This window comes from Neovison vison, chromosome 7 (genome assembly GCF_020171115.1).
Source record: "Neovison vison isolate M4711 chromosome 7, ASM_NN_V1, whole genome shotgun sequence".
Classification (NCBI taxonomy): Eukaryota; Metazoa; Chordata; class Mammalia; order Carnivora; family Mustelidae; genus Neogale; species Neogale vison.
The window spans coordinates 26,864,337-26,881,604 of NC_058097.1; the positions used below are offsets into that span (position 1 = coordinate 26,864,337).

The 17,268-nt window shown below is 53.6% G+C and overlaps 1 protein-coding gene across 3 annotated transcripts in view; it reads right to left on the reverse strand.

Moving 5' to 3' along the window:
- Positions 1-17,268, reverse strand: part of NLRC5 (NLR family CARD domain containing 5) — an 84,448-nt gene that overhangs the window by 34,657 nt on the left and 32,523 nt on the right. For all 3 annotated transcript variants that reach the window (XM_044256094.1, XM_044256092.1, XM_044256093.1), the window contains 14 exons: positions 15,356-15,424; positions 12,800-14,474; positions 11,642-11,725; positions 11,412-11,495; positions 9,939-10,022; positions 9,731-9,820; positions 9,048-9,107; positions 7,521-7,586; positions 6,953-7,036; positions 4,853-4,936; positions 3,798-3,887; positions 1,725-1,793; positions 1,107-1,175; positions 158-241 (listed from right to left, as the gene is read on the reverse strand). In XM_044256094.1, the coding sequence (XP_044112029.1) occupies positions 158-241; positions 1,107-1,175; positions 1,725-1,793; positions 3,798-3,887; positions 4,853-4,936; positions 6,953-7,036; positions 7,521-7,586; positions 9,048-9,107; positions 9,731-9,820; positions 9,939-10,022; positions 11,412-11,495; positions 11,642-11,725; positions 12,800-14,474; positions 15,356-15,424 (2,692 nt within the window). The remainder of the gene's footprint in view (positions 1-157; positions 242-1,106; positions 1,176-1,724; positions 1,794-3,797; positions 3,888-4,852; positions 4,937-6,952; positions 7,037-7,520; positions 7,587-9,047; positions 9,108-9,730; positions 9,821-9,938; positions 10,023-11,411; positions 11,496-11,641; positions 11,726-12,799; positions 14,475-15,355; positions 15,425-17,268) is intronic.

Consider the following 17,268-nt stretch of genomic DNA (forward strand, 5'->3'; position numbering starts at 1 on the left):
GTAAGGGCTACAACCCTGCCCAGACTCCCTTAGGGGTTCCTGATTGCAGCAGGGAAACACCGCTGATCACAATCTTAAAAAAGTCAAAACAAAACCCTACAGGCAAACACCTGCTGCCTGTGAGCCCCACCCCCACCCCCCAGCCGCCGCCACTCACTCCAGCTGACCGAGGTGGCAGCTTCCTCTCAGCGCCCTGCAGAGCTGCTCTAGGTGCTTGGCCTGCAAGCCGCAGTGTGTCAGCCTGCAGAGGAGGAAGGGCGGCCCCCCTCAGAACAGAGGCAACGGTGGCCACTGCCCCCAGGCATGCAGGCAGAGAGGCTGGAAGAAGAGGGACAGGGACGTGTCTGGCATCCAGAGAGACGGAGACGCACCAGCACACACCTAAGACTGCACAGGCAGCCGAGGGCCAGTCAGAGACACAGGGAGACCAAGATGGAGAGACACCGAGATGAGAGCGGAGATGGCTGCAGACACACAGACACGCACGCACGCTCATGTGCTTATGCACGCAGGCATACATAGGGATGTGCACCTACACGCACACACACGCACCTACACACACGTGCACCTACACACACGCACCTACACATGCATCTGCAAACACGCACCTACACACACATGCACACACACCTACACACATGTACACAAGGGCACCTACATATGTGCACGCCTACACACATGCACACACACCTGCACACACAGCACCAGGGGAGGACAGACAGACAATGACAGAAGGGGCAACAAGCAAAGACAGAGAAACAGAAAATACAAGAGAAATAAGGAACAACAGAGACAGACAGACAGAGAGATTCAGATGGACACAGAGTAAGTGAGAAGCCAGAACATGGACAGGAGCCCTGTAGGGGCTGAACTCAGCCCCAAGATGAGGAAAGCAGGTGACACATGTCCCCATTCTCTCCATCCAGAGTCCCCACCACCCATCAGCTGCTGGAGGCCAGGGGAGCTAAGACAAGTGGGGGGCCCCCAGGTGGGGAAGGTGGGAGGCAGGGAAGCCAGGCCACAACTCCTGGACAGACAGGTTGTGTCCTCCAGGGAGCCCTGGAGGCCTGTGACAAGCTTTGAGCAGAGGAAGGCCATCTCTGTACCTGATTGCTGCGGGGTGCGGGGGCGGCTCAGAGGGCATCTGGCACGTCAGGCTGACCGGCAGGGCAGTCCTGGAGGGACACATACCACGGCCGGGCTGAGCACACTCCGAGCCAGCCTCCGGCCTCAGCCTTACCACCCACCGTTCAGTCTCCACCCGAGGCCCGGAGACCCTGCTTCCCACCGGGGCTTCTTGGCATCCCGGCTGTGTGACCCAGGATAAATCTCGCAGCCTTTCGCTGGGACAAGTTATGGACATGGCTTTAACATGGCATGGGCCAGAAGGAGCCAGAAGGTCCTGACCAAAATCAGAGCTACGGGCCAAGCGATCTGCAGATCCTTGGGGTTTATGCCCAAGGGCCTCGGTGTCTAGGGAAAGGCTCCCTGGCTACCCCACCCCCACCCCAGGAGGGCATTCCGCATCACAGAGAAATGGGGGGGCAGTCGGTCCTCTGACATTCCCCTCCTCTGGGCTGCGTCCCTTGCCAAGCCTGCTGGCTTCCTGCTCCTTTGTGAGTCTGTCTCGGTCCCCTGTGAGCTGAGTGATGCTGTCCAGCGGTGGAGGTCGGGGAGGGTCTGGGCCTGGCTCAGGACAGGGCCCGGATGATGTGGGGCCCTACCTGTCCCAGCTCCCCTTCCGCTCCTCCTGCTCTGGGGCAAACGTGAAGACCACAGTTTTGTGCAGCAGGCTGCCGAGAGAGAAGACAGGAAGGAGACAAGAGGCTGAGGGGGGTCCTGGGGCCATTTTCTAACCCGGCCCGAGGGACCTCAAAGGCGCCATCCCCGGCCTCTAGCTGAGGCCATCTCCCCTGACTCTGCAGTGACTTCCTGAGCTTCTGGGCACCTGGAATCTTTCTACCACAGAGATTTTGCAAACTTACCAGCCCTCGTTTCCTGGAAAGCCCTTGAAAGAAAACTTCAGTTCTGCCTTTTCTCTGCCTCAGGCTGAAACCCTCCTCCCTCTGCTGTGTGAACCCTCAGGTGAAGGCACTCAACCCAGCACCGGGAGGTCACTGCCAGCTCCAGGACAGGTGCTGAGAGTGCACAAAGGGGCTGTAACGTACAGCAGGAGCATCTCTAACCTCAACTGTGTAAATAGACTGTTAAATACACATTTCTTTCTTTTCTTTCCTTCCTTCTTCCCTTCCTTTTTAAAGATTTTATGTGTTTATTTGTGAGACAGTGAGAGAGAACACAAGAAGGGGGAGGGGCAAAGGGAGAAGAAGAAGCAGACTCCCTACTGAGCAGGGACCCTGATGCAGGGCTTGATCCCAGGACCCTGAGATCATGACCTGAGCTGAAGGCAGAGGCTTAACCAACTGAGCCACCCAAGCGCCTCTAAATACACATTACTCATTGCAGAGCTCATACTTCTTCCATGTGGAGAACTTTCAAATTAAAGAAAGAGGAAAATCAAGAAAAATCACCACCACCTCTTCTGCGGATAACATTTGGGAATGGGGGTCTTAAAGTCTTTTGTTTTTAAAATGCAATGAATGCTCTTCCTTTTTTTCTTCTTAATCAATAGGATTAAAGGACAGATTCTTATTTAAAACATAATTTTTCAAGGGACAGGTGAAATAAGGGTGACAAAAACGTTGATAATTATTGGTGGGAGCTGGAGTGTTTGTCATTCTCCCTACCTTCCGAGTATGTTTCAGAAGCTTTACTATAGAAATGGTGAATTAAAGTTATACCACAGTCATCCCTCTAGACTAAGACTGTACCTATATCATCATTTTTCATTGAGTTTTTCTCTCTGAAGGTAACACAGTTTACTTATCTCCTACCCAATGGCTACATATTTAAGGCATGTTCATTGTCCCCTATTATAACCAACACTGAGGTGAACATTCCTGTATCTAAATGTGTTTGCCCCAGTTGATTTCTTTAGTGTAAATCCCTAGAAATGAACGGAGCACCATTTGGAACGAGGTGAGGATCCTTTACTGGATCATTACATACAGTGAATCAAGGTCCCCTCATCTCTCTTTTGGGTTAATCGGTGTCTCTCTCCTCCTTCAAGGGACATTTAAAGCAGGGACCACCCTACTCGGTTAGAACCCCTCGGGGTGGGAATTGCATTGACAGTAATAGCACCTGGCCTTAGCTCCCCAGACTGAATCCGGAGACTTACAGAAATAAGGTAGGCTGGGCACTGCCTCGGGTCAGGTTTCCTAGAAGCAGAGCCTGAGCCTCCAAATGGGGTAGAGGGCCGAGCCTCACCTGATCATTTCTGTCTGTGATGTCCTGGGGCCCTTTTCTCAGGAGAAGCTGGTAAGGGGCCAAGGGAAGCAGAACAGAGCAGGTCCTCAGCCTGATCCCACAGGGAGCTCTGGAGCATAAAGGGCACCAAAGGTTTGTCCCACCTGCAGCAAGGGGGCTAGGGAGTGATGGCCCTGGCTCTGTCATTGGCCACTCCTGGTTGGGGGAACTGGGAGGACGACCGGCCAGGTGTCATCCGTGCCTCCTATTAGCCTGAGGTAGTTTTCTGGAGAAGGTCTAAGCTGTAAGCAGCCAATTCATAGCAGCTGGGAAAGGAGGGTGTGATGGGGCACCAGCAGCATCTCCTCAAGGTCCCAAAGGCCTAGGCCCGGAAAGAATGCTAAGGTCTTAAAGAGGATGGTGGGAGAGCCCCAGACCTCCAGGCTGGAGGGAGGAGTGGGTGACTGGAGTCCACTGGGAGGTCCTACCTGATGTGTACCTCTGCCAGGGTCCGGCACATGCTCGCCGCACTCAGCACACAGTGTACCCCATGCACAGAGAGCCCGTTGTCGCTGAGGCTGTGGAGAGGAGGGGGAGTTGGCAGTCAGCAGGCAGCTCAAGTCCTCAGGCCTAGAAGGCTCCAGTCCCCTCCTCCTGGCGCAGTAGCTTGCTGGCTAGTCACTCTTGGGATGTCCTGGGTCCTTAACCAGGGTGTCTTGAAGGATCCTGGCCCATGTGCACGAGCCAAGAGCTTCAGGACCTCGCTGCCCCACTCAGAGAACAAGGTTCCACAGCTTGTGTGGGAAGAAGGGACTCACTGTTTTCACCTCTCTGGGTCTGCCTCCTGGTTTGAAAAATTACCACCATTTTCATCCCATTTTACAAATGGAGAAACTGAGGCCCAGAGACATTAAATGATGTTGAGGCTACTAAGGGACAGTCAGGACTGAACTCCTAAGGCAAGGCCCCAAACCATGTTACTCAACCTCATCATTCCCCTACCCGACCCACGCGGGATGCTAAGATCTCAACACACCCCACCCAAACCCCAACCCACCCGATACCGTGGGACACCATAGCACATCCAGCCGCCCACGACCCTTTCTTTCCATCCCAGCATCCCAACAACCCACCCCTTAATTCGGCACCGGAGCCCCACCCTAACACGCATCTTCCCATTCCAACACCCTAAAACCCACCCACCCTGAACCCTAATGTGATGTGCAGTACAATACCCACCCCGCCCCAGGGCTGTTGCAAGGATGAACTAGAGCACTAGCCATTGAAGTACGAGGAACCTGCTCTACGCACGCTGGGGGGTTTTAGTTGTTGGAACCGAGACAGGGGCTCCTGCCAGAGGCAAAGGCAAGTCATGGGCAGACTCCGCTCCAGCTTTGCTGGTGTTGGGGGAGAGCAGGTCAGTGGAGCAGCACTATCTTTGGCCACTGCAGGTGTGCAGACCGGGGTGCCAGGGTCTAGCTGGGGCTCTCTCCGGGGCTCCCCCCCCACTCCCTGCCACCCAGCAGTGACGCCGGTGACTCACTCCAGACTCCTGGCGATGTGCAGCTGAGAAGCAGCCTCTGCCATCAGTCGACAGCCCTCATCGTCCAGCTGGTTTCCTGAAAGGCTGAGACAGAGGGGTCCTCATGCCTTGCACCGTTGGGGCGGGGTCCCCCCCTTCAGCCTTAGCACTCGCACAGTCCCTCCTTGACTTTAGGCAAAGCAGCACTCTGGTAAATGAGTCCTAATAATGATAGATACTACAAGGCTGTGTATGATGAGTCCCGACTGGTCCAGTTGCTTCTACCATTGCTGGACATTTCATCCTCATAAGTACCCTGTGGGGCAGGCCCTGTTACTATCCTCATTTTACTGATGAGCAAATTGAGGTAGACAGAGGTTAAAGCAGCTCCTGAAAGATGGACCTGGGGTTTGAACCCAGGCAGCCTAATTTCAAGGCCCCACCCCAGCTGCTTTTTTATGCTCCAAACTGCGTAATTGCTTCTTATGATAAACTCCACGATTTTAGGGGCATCAGATCTACCATGGGCATCAGGAAAGGTTTCCCTGATGTTGGAACTACTTGCTTGAAACACCAGGAGCTCAGTAGGTAAGGGGTGGGACAGAGATGGGGGAAAGATGTTCCTGGTATTGGGAGCAGCTCATTCAAAGGTCCTGGGGCATAGCCCACTGGAGGAGCTGAAAGGAAGACACTGTGTAGGACTGAAGATCTCAGTGACAGGACAGGGTCAGATGGGGCTTGGTGGGCTGGAGGCAGCATTTTGGATCACACAGGATTTTAGGATTTGGGCTTCACCACGAGCAGTGGGAAGGCGTAAAGGTGGGGGCAGGCAGCAGTGAAATGCAGGTCACTCTTTGCTACATGGAAGTGGCCAGTGTCGAAGCAGGGAACCCAGTGAAGAGGCTGATGGGTCATCTGGGTGAGGAGTGAGAGTGGTTTGGATGGGGGAAGTGGATGAAAAGAGGGTGGTGTTGAGAGCTATGTAAGTGGTGGGTGGATGTGGGATGGGCTGGCTCTGGGGAGAGGGTACAGGAGCTGAGAGATGTCTGGTGTGGGTAGCCAGGTGGGTGATGGGGCCATATTGCAGGTGAAAGCACCAGGGCAGGTGCAGGGGAGGCTCAGGCTTGGTGATGTCCTGTGTTTTGCTGAAACTTCTGATCCTGTCTTGCTTCTCTCAGTGGGACAAGGTCAAGGTTCAAGCTCTAGTCACCAAGGTCCTCACCTGTTCATCCTTCCCTAGGTTGGGGCTGCTCTCCTCATACCACCTTACAGCATTCCATCACTCCACCCTCATGCCCGTTTGATTTCTTGGGATAGTCCTAGCCAGGGTCCCCGGTCCTGGGGACATGACAGGGCCTCTACCAATCCCAAGCTCTACTCTCAAAGGAGCTGGGCATTAACAGAACCTCTCCAGCCCCAAAAGGGAAGGTGGTCTCACTGTACTCTGGGAGGAAGACGGGGGAGGGGACCCTGAGGGCTGTGGTTTGGAAGACATATATGATGAGGTCTCTACTTTGCAGCTCTGAATGACACCGGTTACAAGGACGAGGCTCATGGGAGTCAGACTGTCTGAGCTTGAACCCTGGCCTGGACTCTTCCTAGCTGTGTGACCTTGAGCAAACTTAGCCTCTGTGTGGTTGAATTTCCTCCTCCATGAAGTGTGCATAGCAATAATACTTACACATCTCAGAGACGGCAAAATCAAATGAGAGAATGTACACAAAAAAGCCTGGCCGAGGGCAAGTGCTGAACAGTGGTAGATGCCATAGTGGTCTGAGTTCCCCAGGTTCTTATTTATTTATTTATTTATTTAAAAAAAGATTTTATTTATTTGACAGAGAGAGAGAGATCAGAAGTAGGCAGAGACGCAGGCAGAGAGAGAGGGGGAAGCAGGCTCCCCGCCAAGCAGAGAGCCTGATGCAGGGCTCGATCCCAGCACCCTGAGATCATGACCTGAGCTGAAGGCAGAGGCTTAACCCACTGAGTCACCCAGGTGCACCTCCCCAGATTCTTAATGAGGCAGCATGCCCTTCCTTACATCACGCGCCCAAAGTGGAGGCCCTTCAGACAGTGCCCTGCCGCCCACCCATCTCCCACCCCAGCACTTTCTGTAATACTCACTCCACTTCATCCAGGCGGGGGCCTTCCTGGAGCTGGGCTATGAGCTCCTGTGCATCATGGACCCTGAGCTGACACTGCTGGAGCCTGGAGTGAGGGCAGATGCGGGGGCGCTCAGGGCAAGAAGCTACACTACACCTCCTCCGGCCCCAAGGGCCACTGCCGGGAGTGGGAGCCGGAGGAGTCAGGAGGCAGTCAGACTGGGGTCTCATCCTGGTCCTGCTTCTTAGTAACTGGACAACCTTAAGGCCCTTAACCTCACTTTCCTTCTCTATCAAATAGGAATAATAAAGTATACTTGGCAGGGTTTTCAAAAGAATTACAGTGAGAAAAGGATATCAAATACTACAGTGCTCAGTGTGTAGCAAGGGCCCATTAAATTAGTTGTAATTATTGCCATTATGACAGAAGTTCCTTATTCAGGCCAGGATGGGTTATTCAGGTCCTTTCTCTGACCCATGCCTGTTTTTCCTTTTAGCCTCCTTGCCCCTGCTATACCTCTCCTAGGAAGGCAGCCCCCCATCCCCCTACCATATCCCTCCCCTTAAGGCAATGGAGCCCACAGAGGTACCTGAGTGTCAGACTTCTACTCTGAGCCTCTTCCCTCTGGCCAGCATTTCCCTGCAGGTCTGGCGCTCTGGCAAGAACAAATCCAACAGTGGCCTCGCCTTAGAGTCCAGGGCCGGAAGGGCCAAACCTCTTATCTTGGGTTCCGGGCCTGAAGAGCCCAGGGCACCACCCACAGGGAATGAGTAACAAAGATGGTTGTTTGGAGGAGCTAAATATGCTATTTAGCAAAGCAGCCAGAGCAAAATGTATGAGGGCAAATAAACTTTATTCAAATTCTGGCTCTGCCAGAGCTGTGTGGCCTTGGGCAAGTCACTTCCCCTATCGGAGCTTCTGTGGTCTCTTTCCCAAGATGGAATGACAATCTCTAACACACAGTGATTGAAGGACTAAAAATGAGACAATGTTCGGCCAAGCACCCAGAACAGGCACAGAATTGAAGCTCAGCAAAAAGAAGTTGCTATTTCTATGTTGTGAAGCTCTCTATTTGTACACGTGCCGCCTGTGGTTCTAACGGCTGGGAGCACGGACTGTGTGTGGGTCCAGGCTGTGCTACCTCCAGGCTCTCTCCCACTGGGCCAGGGGACGAGTGGGGGCTGCAGACAAGCTGGCATGTTACTGGCCAGGTGTTCACAGACCTCTAGATTGGCACCATCTGACAGAACTTTCCACAATGAAGAGAATTTTTACATCTGCGCCATCCACTGTGGGAGACACTAGTCTCCCATGGCCATTGAGTCTCTGGAATGCAGCTAATGTGGCTGATAAACTTAAAATGTTCATTTTACTTAATTTTAATTAATATATACTTAAATAGTCACATGTGGCTAGTGGCTACCACACTGGGCATCTCAGCTCCATACAGCCAGAGGGGAAAAAGATACTGGTCCAACTAGATCGTTGTATGGGTGAGGAAACGGAAGCTCAGAGCAAGGAAAGGACTTGCCCAGGGACATACAGCATCATCTGTCTGTGAGTCTTGGTCAGCCGGGAAGGAGTGAGAGAAAGTCCAGTTGGAACGTTCTCTCACAGAACGGCTGCTTCCCTTTCTTTGCCCATGCAGGACCAGCCAAACTGGAATCCATGCACAGCTGGATTAGCCGGCATCTGAGTGCCACCGGGATGTCAGCGGTGTTTTAAGCACTTTTGGTATATTAATTAATTTCATCCTCAGAGTACTCTGAGAATGGTATCACCATTTCTCTCCCCCCACACACTTTTTTTTAGATGGAAGAGTTTTCCAGAGCTTTTCCCACATACTAACACCAATCTATAGTTATGCCTTCCCTAAGGGCCTGACTTGCTCTGAGATTTCTGGGGATGCTCCCTCCAGCACAGGGACCAGATGTGGTCCAGACATGCTAGAGGAAGGTAAAGTCCTTTGTCAACTTTGAGAAGAAAGGTATTTCTCAGGGCAGCCCCACATTCCAGCTCTTCATAGGCTCTCTTTTGGCCATCTTACTCTGCCAATAGTTGAGCCCAGACTGCTCCTTGGAATGAACCCAGACCCACCGCCTCCCTAGGTTCTTACCCTTGAAGCTCTGCAGCAGTCTTTGTGGGCGGTGAAAGAAGGAAGATGAGGTCTGCCTCCCTACAAGAGTCAGACACTGAGCCATGAAACCGGTGGACTGGAAAGCAGCACATCACCCACTACCTGCACTCCCCTTGCAGCCCCAGACATCCAGAGAAAGTCTATTTTATTATAACCAACAGAGAAACAACTGGCAGAAATGCCCCAAATCAGACAAGTGAAATTTGTGACTGTCGTTGCTTGATGAATCTGAGAGAGTATTTTTAAAGGTCAGGAAAACAATACTTACAGAGAGGACTTTTGAAATTAGGAATGCAAAGAGCTTTTGTGGGAGTTAACTGTATTTTAGGGTAAAGAGCGACAGCACTTGACCCACTCCAGTTCAGCACCACGGAGAGCGACACGCGGCTCAGGATTCCCCAGCTAAAACTACGCTTCCTAGATGTGTTGACCCACTCTTTCAACCCTCCGCCCATCTATCCATGCATCGTTCTGCTCAGCCACTATATACTGGGTACCAGGTGCCAGTCCTGAGCTGGGCTCTGGAGATCTTGAAGTGAATAAAACGGATTCAGGCCCACATGCATACATACTGCAGACATGGTGCTGCATTCCCCACTCCCTACACTCTCCTCCCTTTTTCTCAAGCCTCTGAAGGCCCAGATTCCACCTCTTTTGCTCACCTGACCTGCAGGGTCCTGACAGTAGGACATTCGACTGCTACCTTTGTCAAGCGGAGTAGCGTTGACACGGAGACATTGTTGCGGCTCAGGCTGCAAGATTGTGGCGAGGGCATCAGGAGTGGATCCTATATCCCAGGGGCCCCAGACTTTCTTTGCTTTCCCAGGCCGGGGGTGAGGGGCTCAGTCAGGGGTTGGAAAGACTGCTTACTCAAGCTTCCGAAGCTGCGGCAAACAAGGAAGTACCTCCACGATGTTCAGCACAGCCCAGTCCTTGAGCTGATTGTCCTGAAAGCTGAGAGCCCCAGCCCCTCAGCCATGGAGCTGGGGGACTTGAGGGCCCCAGTTGGCAGGTGACATGGCTGCCCCAAGTCATAGGCCCACAATATGTTGGTGACCTGCTCCACAGTACCCAGTAGGCCCAGCTAGAAGAGGCCCTCTGCTGTCCTCACGTCTGTCTCTATTCAGCCCCAAGGGGGACTTCCTGCCTAATGGCCCAAAAGATTGGGATAACGGGCTGTGAAGGCCTCATGAGGTGGGATGAGGACATCCAGAACACTGCTCTTAGGGCTACATCTGGGATGTGCCTGAGGCCAGAGTTTATCAGGGCCTCCTGGCTCCTGGGTGATAAGTGGAGTCTAGACTGGGATACAGGAGATGCTGCTTCCAGCCCCAGCTTTGGTCTTGACTCACCCAGAACCTTAGGCCAAGCACTTTCTTTCTGACCTCACATTCCCCATCTATCAAATGGAGTCTCCAATCCAGCCTTGCCTGAGTTCCTAGCCAAAGGGACAGAAGTGCGAGGGTCCTTTTGTGCATGATTGCTCTGGTTAGTGCAAAGGTTTCGGAATGTGAACCTGTTGACACTTTTTTCCTCCTGATTATTAACAGTGACCTTTGTCTTTTCTCCTGTCAGCCAGTGATCCCACAGAAAGGCACCCAGCTGAGGGGATAGGAGCTGTGGTCTGGCTAACACTCCACTCAGTAAGTGGGATGACTTAGAGTCAGGTTGCATGGGTCTGGACAAAAGGGTGCCCTTCTAAATCTCCTAAAGGTTCCATACAAGCTCGTGGTGGTTCTGCCCATGTCTTGAGACTGCTCCCCAGCCCCATCCCTCCTGGGCTACTCATCACAAACACAGGGCAGGACTATATCTGCACAGATGTGATCAGTTAGCATGTAAGTTGCAACTAAATGGTATGTGGCTCTAAGTATGCACAAGTATGTACACCGCTATGAATGTGCATGTGAGGGGAATGTATTTAAGTGAGCAGGCGAGTGCACTGTGAACACACATGTGCACAAGTGTGAAGGTATGTGTGTGTTTCATGCACTTGTGTGGACCCATTGTGCCTGACACCTGCCTACACCCCATGGCCATCCCTTCTCTCAAGGTCACAGAAAGAGGAGAAGGGGGGCCTCAAAACTCAAGGTCCTTCGAGACAGCCCCAACTATTAGATGAAGGTAGCAGTGCTCCAAGGTTTTGGGGAGACTTGTGTCTGGATCTATCCCCACCCCATTTTTGGACCAAAGCCTCCCCTCTCTGGGTCTCACTGAAAAACAGGCCAAATCCTGATGGAAAATGCAGGACTCATTATAGGCTCTGGGGTGGGGGTGGGGAGCCCAGGGACCTGGGAAATAAATTGTTCCCCTAGCCAGCTGGTCTACCTGGAAATCACTCACCTGACCTCCTCCAGCTGTGGACAGAGGCGTAGAGCCTGCACCAGGTGGCTGATGCCTCGGGCAGTGATCTTACTTCCTGCTAACCTACAGGGTAAGCAAACGTGGTGGGCAAGAATGGGGGTGGGAAAGGGGGTAGGCCAGGAATCTACCCTGTGCAGGGTCAAAGGGAGAGGGGAGAGTTCCAGGCATTTCCAGCTGAGGATTCCTCTAGGACCCAAGCCCTGGCTCACCCCAGCTTCTTCAGGCTCCCCATTGTCGGCAGGCTCCTGGAGAGGGCTTCGGCAAAAGCATCCCCACACTTCCTGCTCTTAAAGCTGCCACAGGAAGAGGCAAGATGGCAGAGCCTCAGTGCTGGGCAGGGCTTAGAAGCCATCACTCCCACCCCTTACTCTGCCAGATGGAACTGAATGGTGACGTTAATAGTAGTAGCAGGAGCTGTTGTTTGTAGAAATAAGAAACACGTAGTATGGCAAAGACTGCTAACTGCCCACGGAAACTCATTCTCTATGGATGCAGCTCTTACTGGGAACAGTTTCCCACTCACATTTCCAGCCTCCCGTGCAGCTCAGAGTGGCTATGTAGATATGTTCTCGCCACTGAAAGGTGAGCCGAAGGGAAGTGTTCCATCTCCATGTGTGTGGGCTTTGACAAACTGGGTGTATCTAATGCAGGCTCCCTTCCCTTCCCCGAAGCTGGAGCAGAGATGCCCATGACCCGGGTTTGATCATGCAGATCTAGATGCCCAAGGGGATGGTGGAGCATCAGGGGGAGGGGCCTGGGTCCCTGCATGACCACATGGAGCTCAGCCAGCTTAGAGACCTGGACCGCTTACCTCTGAGCATTCCACGACATGCAAACAAAATTCAACATTACTTCACTCACTGTACTGGGGGGCAGGGGGCTGGGTTCTCTGGGCTTCACCTTTTCTCTCAATCGTGCTACACTTACTGAGCCTTTACTGTGCACTAGGCGCTTGCTAAGGAGGGTTTTCCCAGAAATCTCTTACCAGGCTCTCACAATAACTCACAACTCTCCTCATGGAGTTGGTATTATTACTGATTCATTTTAGGGACAAAGAAACTCAGGCTGCGAGGTTAAGTAACCTGCCCAAAGTCAGACCACCTCTGGAGTCAGAGGCTCCAGTCCACGCCTGAGAGGGACAGGGAGAGTCAGCAGATTCCCAGCAACCGCAAGGACACCTGGACCCTAAGGTCTCAGAAGGAAGGGAGCTTCTGCACCTGCTCTCGGGCCGAGGGGCAGTTTGGACTCTGTCCTCACGTTCGAGATCTGCGCCCAGCCTCCCTTGGCAAGGGTCTGACCAACTCCACCCTCCCGAAGCCCAGGTCCCTCCCAGGGCTTCCCCCGTCCTCCCCTGATCCGCCTCTCACCTGAGATTTTCGACCTGCTCACAGCCCACCAGGGCCTCAGGGCAGTGGGGCTCCAGAGGGCAGCCCTCAAAATCCAGGTGGATGGGGGCGTTCCTGTGCACCAAGATGCTGGTCAGGGCAGCCAGGTCGGCGTAGGTCAGTGGGAAATTGTGGAAGGACAGGTGACAGGGGAGACTCTGGGCCATGAGACTGGCCAGCTCAGGCTCCTGGGTCTCACCCACGCAGTGACAGAGCGCCACAATCTTCGGCCCCGTGAGCCTGCGGGCAGCCAACTTCCTCAAGGCTTGCATCACCACGGCCTGCCTGGCACTCACCCACATCTCGTCCCGCTGGGCCACGAGGCTGAGGAAGGGTCGGCAGGCGCGGGACGCTAGCCCCGCCAGGAATGTGGGGAGGTGGTCTAAGAGGCCAGGCCTAGCTTTGGTCCGTAGCACCCAGCGAGAACTGAGGGTGATGTGGCCAGCAAGTGCATTTCCGTCCACCTTGGGGCTGGTCATCAGGTACAAGGCAGCAAAAAACTCCTGTAGGCTGAGGTGGGTGAAGGCGTAGCCTGTGTCCCGGTGCCCCGGGCCAGTGCAGATGCAGAAGGAGGTCAGCAAACTGAGGGCAGCCGCAAAGGCCATTGTGGGTGGGCGGATGTCTCCTACAGAGAAGATGACCTTCCCAGTCTGCAGGCCGCTCAGGGCCACCTCACTGAGCTCCAGCAGGGCCTCGGGAGGCAGGTACCCACGGGGGCCGAGGGTGGACAGCATCTGCACGTAGTTCTGAGTCACGGTGGGCAGGAGGGCCGCAGACTGGCCTGGCGGGCTGCCCGGGAGCAGACGGAGGAGGCAGAGGCAGGTGACCTGGCAGAGCGCGGGCACGGCACACAAGCTCTGGAGGTGTCTGCTGCCCCGCAGCTCCGCCAGGGCTGCCTCCTGCTCCGGCTGGTCCGGGAAGAAGCGGCCCACGTACTCCTCCACCCGCGGCCTGTCAAAGCCCCACATGTGGACTGTGGCTGCCTCTGTAGGCAGGCAGTCGGGCAGTTTCCCTGGGCGGGAGGTGGCCAATACCCAGCAGCCGGGCAGCAGGGTCCCCCGGCAGAGGCTGGAGAAGAGGTCAAGGGCCGGACTTGGGTCCTCAGGACCTGCCTGCCCTCTGCTGGAGTGGGGATGCAGGGCCTGGTCCAGCCCATCAAAGATGAGCAGGACTCCATTAGCATTCTCTTCCAGGTACTGGAAGACCAGGTCGGAGCCTGCCTCAGGGCTCAGGTACAGGTCGAAAAGGAGCTGGGGCAGCGTCAGGAGACGTGTGATCAGGTTGAGCTGGCGGAACTCAAAAAGAAACAGGGCCTGGAAGCGGTCCAGCTGGCCGTCAGCCCACCTCTGGCAGAGCCGGTGGGCCAGGGTGGTCTTGCCCATGCCCGCCTTCCCCAGGAGCACCGTCACCCTCGGGCCCTTGTCGGCCCTGGTGCTGAAGAGGTCCCGGATGCTCACGTCCGTGCCATCTTCTGCCTTGGGATCCCCCGGCGCCATCCCCTCCTGGGTGCGGAAGGGTGTCGGGGTCCGGCTCCACTGCAGGATTGGGGGGATGTAGGCCTGGTGGAAGGCTAGGGGTTGCCCTGGCCCAGGGATCTTACTGCCATAGCGTTGCTGGGTGGAGGTCTTCAGTAGCTTCAGGTACCTCTGGGCTAACTCTGCAGGGGGCAGGGCAAGGCATGAGTGCGGGGGGCCTCCCACCCCCAGATCCCCTCACCCCAGCACTGGCTGTTGGGAGCCCGGAGCCCCAGCTGTGTGTGCAAGGGCATGAGGATTGGCAAGAGCACACAATTCCTAGAAGGAACTGGTTCCCCAGTTCCTGGTTCCTAGTTCTACAGAAGCCTTGATTCTGGGGGCCATTCAAATGGAGAAGTCCAGCTGGGGGAGCACAGATCATGGCTCTGTTTGTTTTGCAACAATATAGATGGTGTAAAGTTGTTGGTGAGATGGGGGAGGGGAAGAGGGGGGCTCCGATTGCAACATCTTCTGTATCTGAGTAGCCTCTTCCCCACCTAATATTTCAGTTTTGCAATTCCCCTAGTCACCCGTAGGCCTAGGCACTCGCCAGTCAGAACTGGAAGCTGGGCCCTTACTATGCCGGGCACTGACTTTTTAATTGTTGGATCCCCGGGAAAGCTTGGGTGGCCCAGGGGAAGAACTGGGGCCACTGTCAGGGGATGCTGGGGACAGCTGGTTGAGAACAAGGATTCTTCTGGACAATGGGTGGAGAGTGAGAGAAGTTCTGTCTACTCTACTCCCTCTGGCCTGGCCGGTCCTCAGCAGCCCCCATGCCTTGTGGTGGGGGGAGATCTCCCTGGTATTCTGCCCATCTCTAAACTGGCCAATAAGGCCCCAAGTTTGAGGTCATACTGGTCACCTCTCCCCTGTCCACCCAGGACGTCCAGTCTATCTCTGTTGGAAGGAAGACCAGTGTTGTTGGGCTCCTGGGAGCTTATCAGAGGGGCACAGAGTCCAGGATCTGTGTCCTGGTCCCAGGGCAAGTCCTGATGTCTGGGTCCTTCCCCACCTTGGTACCCACCTAGCTGCTGCTTCTTGCACTGCTTCGGGCGTGGTGAGGACCCACAGCTCTGATAAGGCCGCTTGAGGCCTGGAAAGAATGAGAGAAGAGTAAGGGGTGAAGTCTGGGGGCCTGGGCTGAGGGGTCACCAAGCACCTTTGGGGACCTCCAGGTCACAAATAGACAGACAAGTGTCACTGCAAAGGCAGTGGCAAAGGCAGGCCTGGGTAAAGGCAAAGGCAGGCCGCGGGTAGAGATTGAATGATTAACACCAGCTTCTGTTGGCAGAAGGGGGTCCCAGGCCTGGGTGACAGACTTGGAGGCTCTGGGATGGCTGATCTCCCAGTCCAGGATGCAGGGAGCTGGGCCCACAGCCAGCAGCCTCAGAAACACTCAGCCTTGGCCATTGAATGGCTTGGGAAAGATGCAGGTCTGTTGAGGCCACTGCTGGTTAGAAAAGTGGGGTTTTCAATGGACTAGGCCAGGTCTGCGCCCTTCCCCTGGGGTCAGTGTGTTTCATCACCCTTACTTCACATCTCTCATGTTTCCTCACTTCCCTTACTGGTTTCTCAGATTCTTAACTGTTTTGTGGATTCATAAGAGATACTTTAATGCCTTACCGAAGAGTCTGGGAAAGGAGAAGAGGAAGAAGGAAAACAAGAAGGAAGGGGAGAGAGAACAGAGGGGAAGAAGAGAGGAAAGAGGATTTAGAGAAAAATGTGAAGAAGTAAAGTGGGATACTCCCCCAGCCAGGCATCAGTGATCAGTCAGAGAAGCCCCCGGGCAGGACCCTCACCCTGATAGGTGTTGGCTGTTAAAGTGCTGGGCTGCAGGGAGATTTGGGGACCCCTGAGAGGGACTGGAACCAGTTTGAGGGTATTTTAATATTCCCCAAGTCCTCTCTTAATAAAGGACCCACTGGCTAAGCATCATTCAGGTCTGGTCACAACTATGTGATAATTATACCAGCTCAATGGTACAGGCCAGAAGGGACCAGGACTAAATGGTTTTGATCTGCTGGGGAGCTGGGATTAAGGGGTGGATGTTTTCTATTGGAGCCTGTTGATGTTACTGCTATGCACAGCTATGGTAAAAAGCCCATACTTCCATAGAAATAAAGGTTCTGAGTGCACAGCCATTCTGAGACACAATGGTGAAAGATGGAAAGCTTTCCCTTTAAGATCGGGAATAAGGCAGGGGTAACAGCTTTCACCACCTCTATTCAACATAGTACTAGAAGTCCTAGCCAGAGTAATTAGGCAAGAAAAAGTCATAAAAGACATCTAAATTGGAAAGGAAGAAGTAAAACCTGTTTGCAGAGAATAGGGTCATATATGTATAGAGCCTTAAAAACTCCACAAAAGGATCTTTTGGAACTAATCAATGAATTCAGCAAAGTAGCAGGAATACAAAGTTGACATATAAAAATGAGCTGCATTTCTGCACAGATGAACAACCTAAAAGGGGAATTACAAAAATAATTCCCTTTACGAAAGCATCAAAAGAATGTTTGAACATTAACCAAGAAGGTGGAAAACTTGCATGATGAAAACTACAAAACACTGGGATGCCTGCATGGCTCAGTGTGTTAAGCCTCTGCCTTTGGCTCAGGTCATGATCTTAGGGTCCTGGGATCAAGCCCTGCATCAGGCTCCCTGCTTAGCCTTTCCGAAGAGGCTGGGAGCCTGCTTAGCAGGGAGCCTGCTTCCCCCTCTCTCTCTTTGCCTGACTCTCTACCTACCTCTGATCTCTCTTTCTCTGTCAAATAAATAAATAAAATCTTAAAAAAAACCTACAAAACATAATCTTACCCCAAACAATCTACAGGTTCAACACAATTTCTGTCAAATCCCAAGGACCTTTTCTGCAGATATAGGAAGATGGATCCTAAAATTCGTCTGGAATCCCAAGGGACCCCAAAGAGCCACAAACTC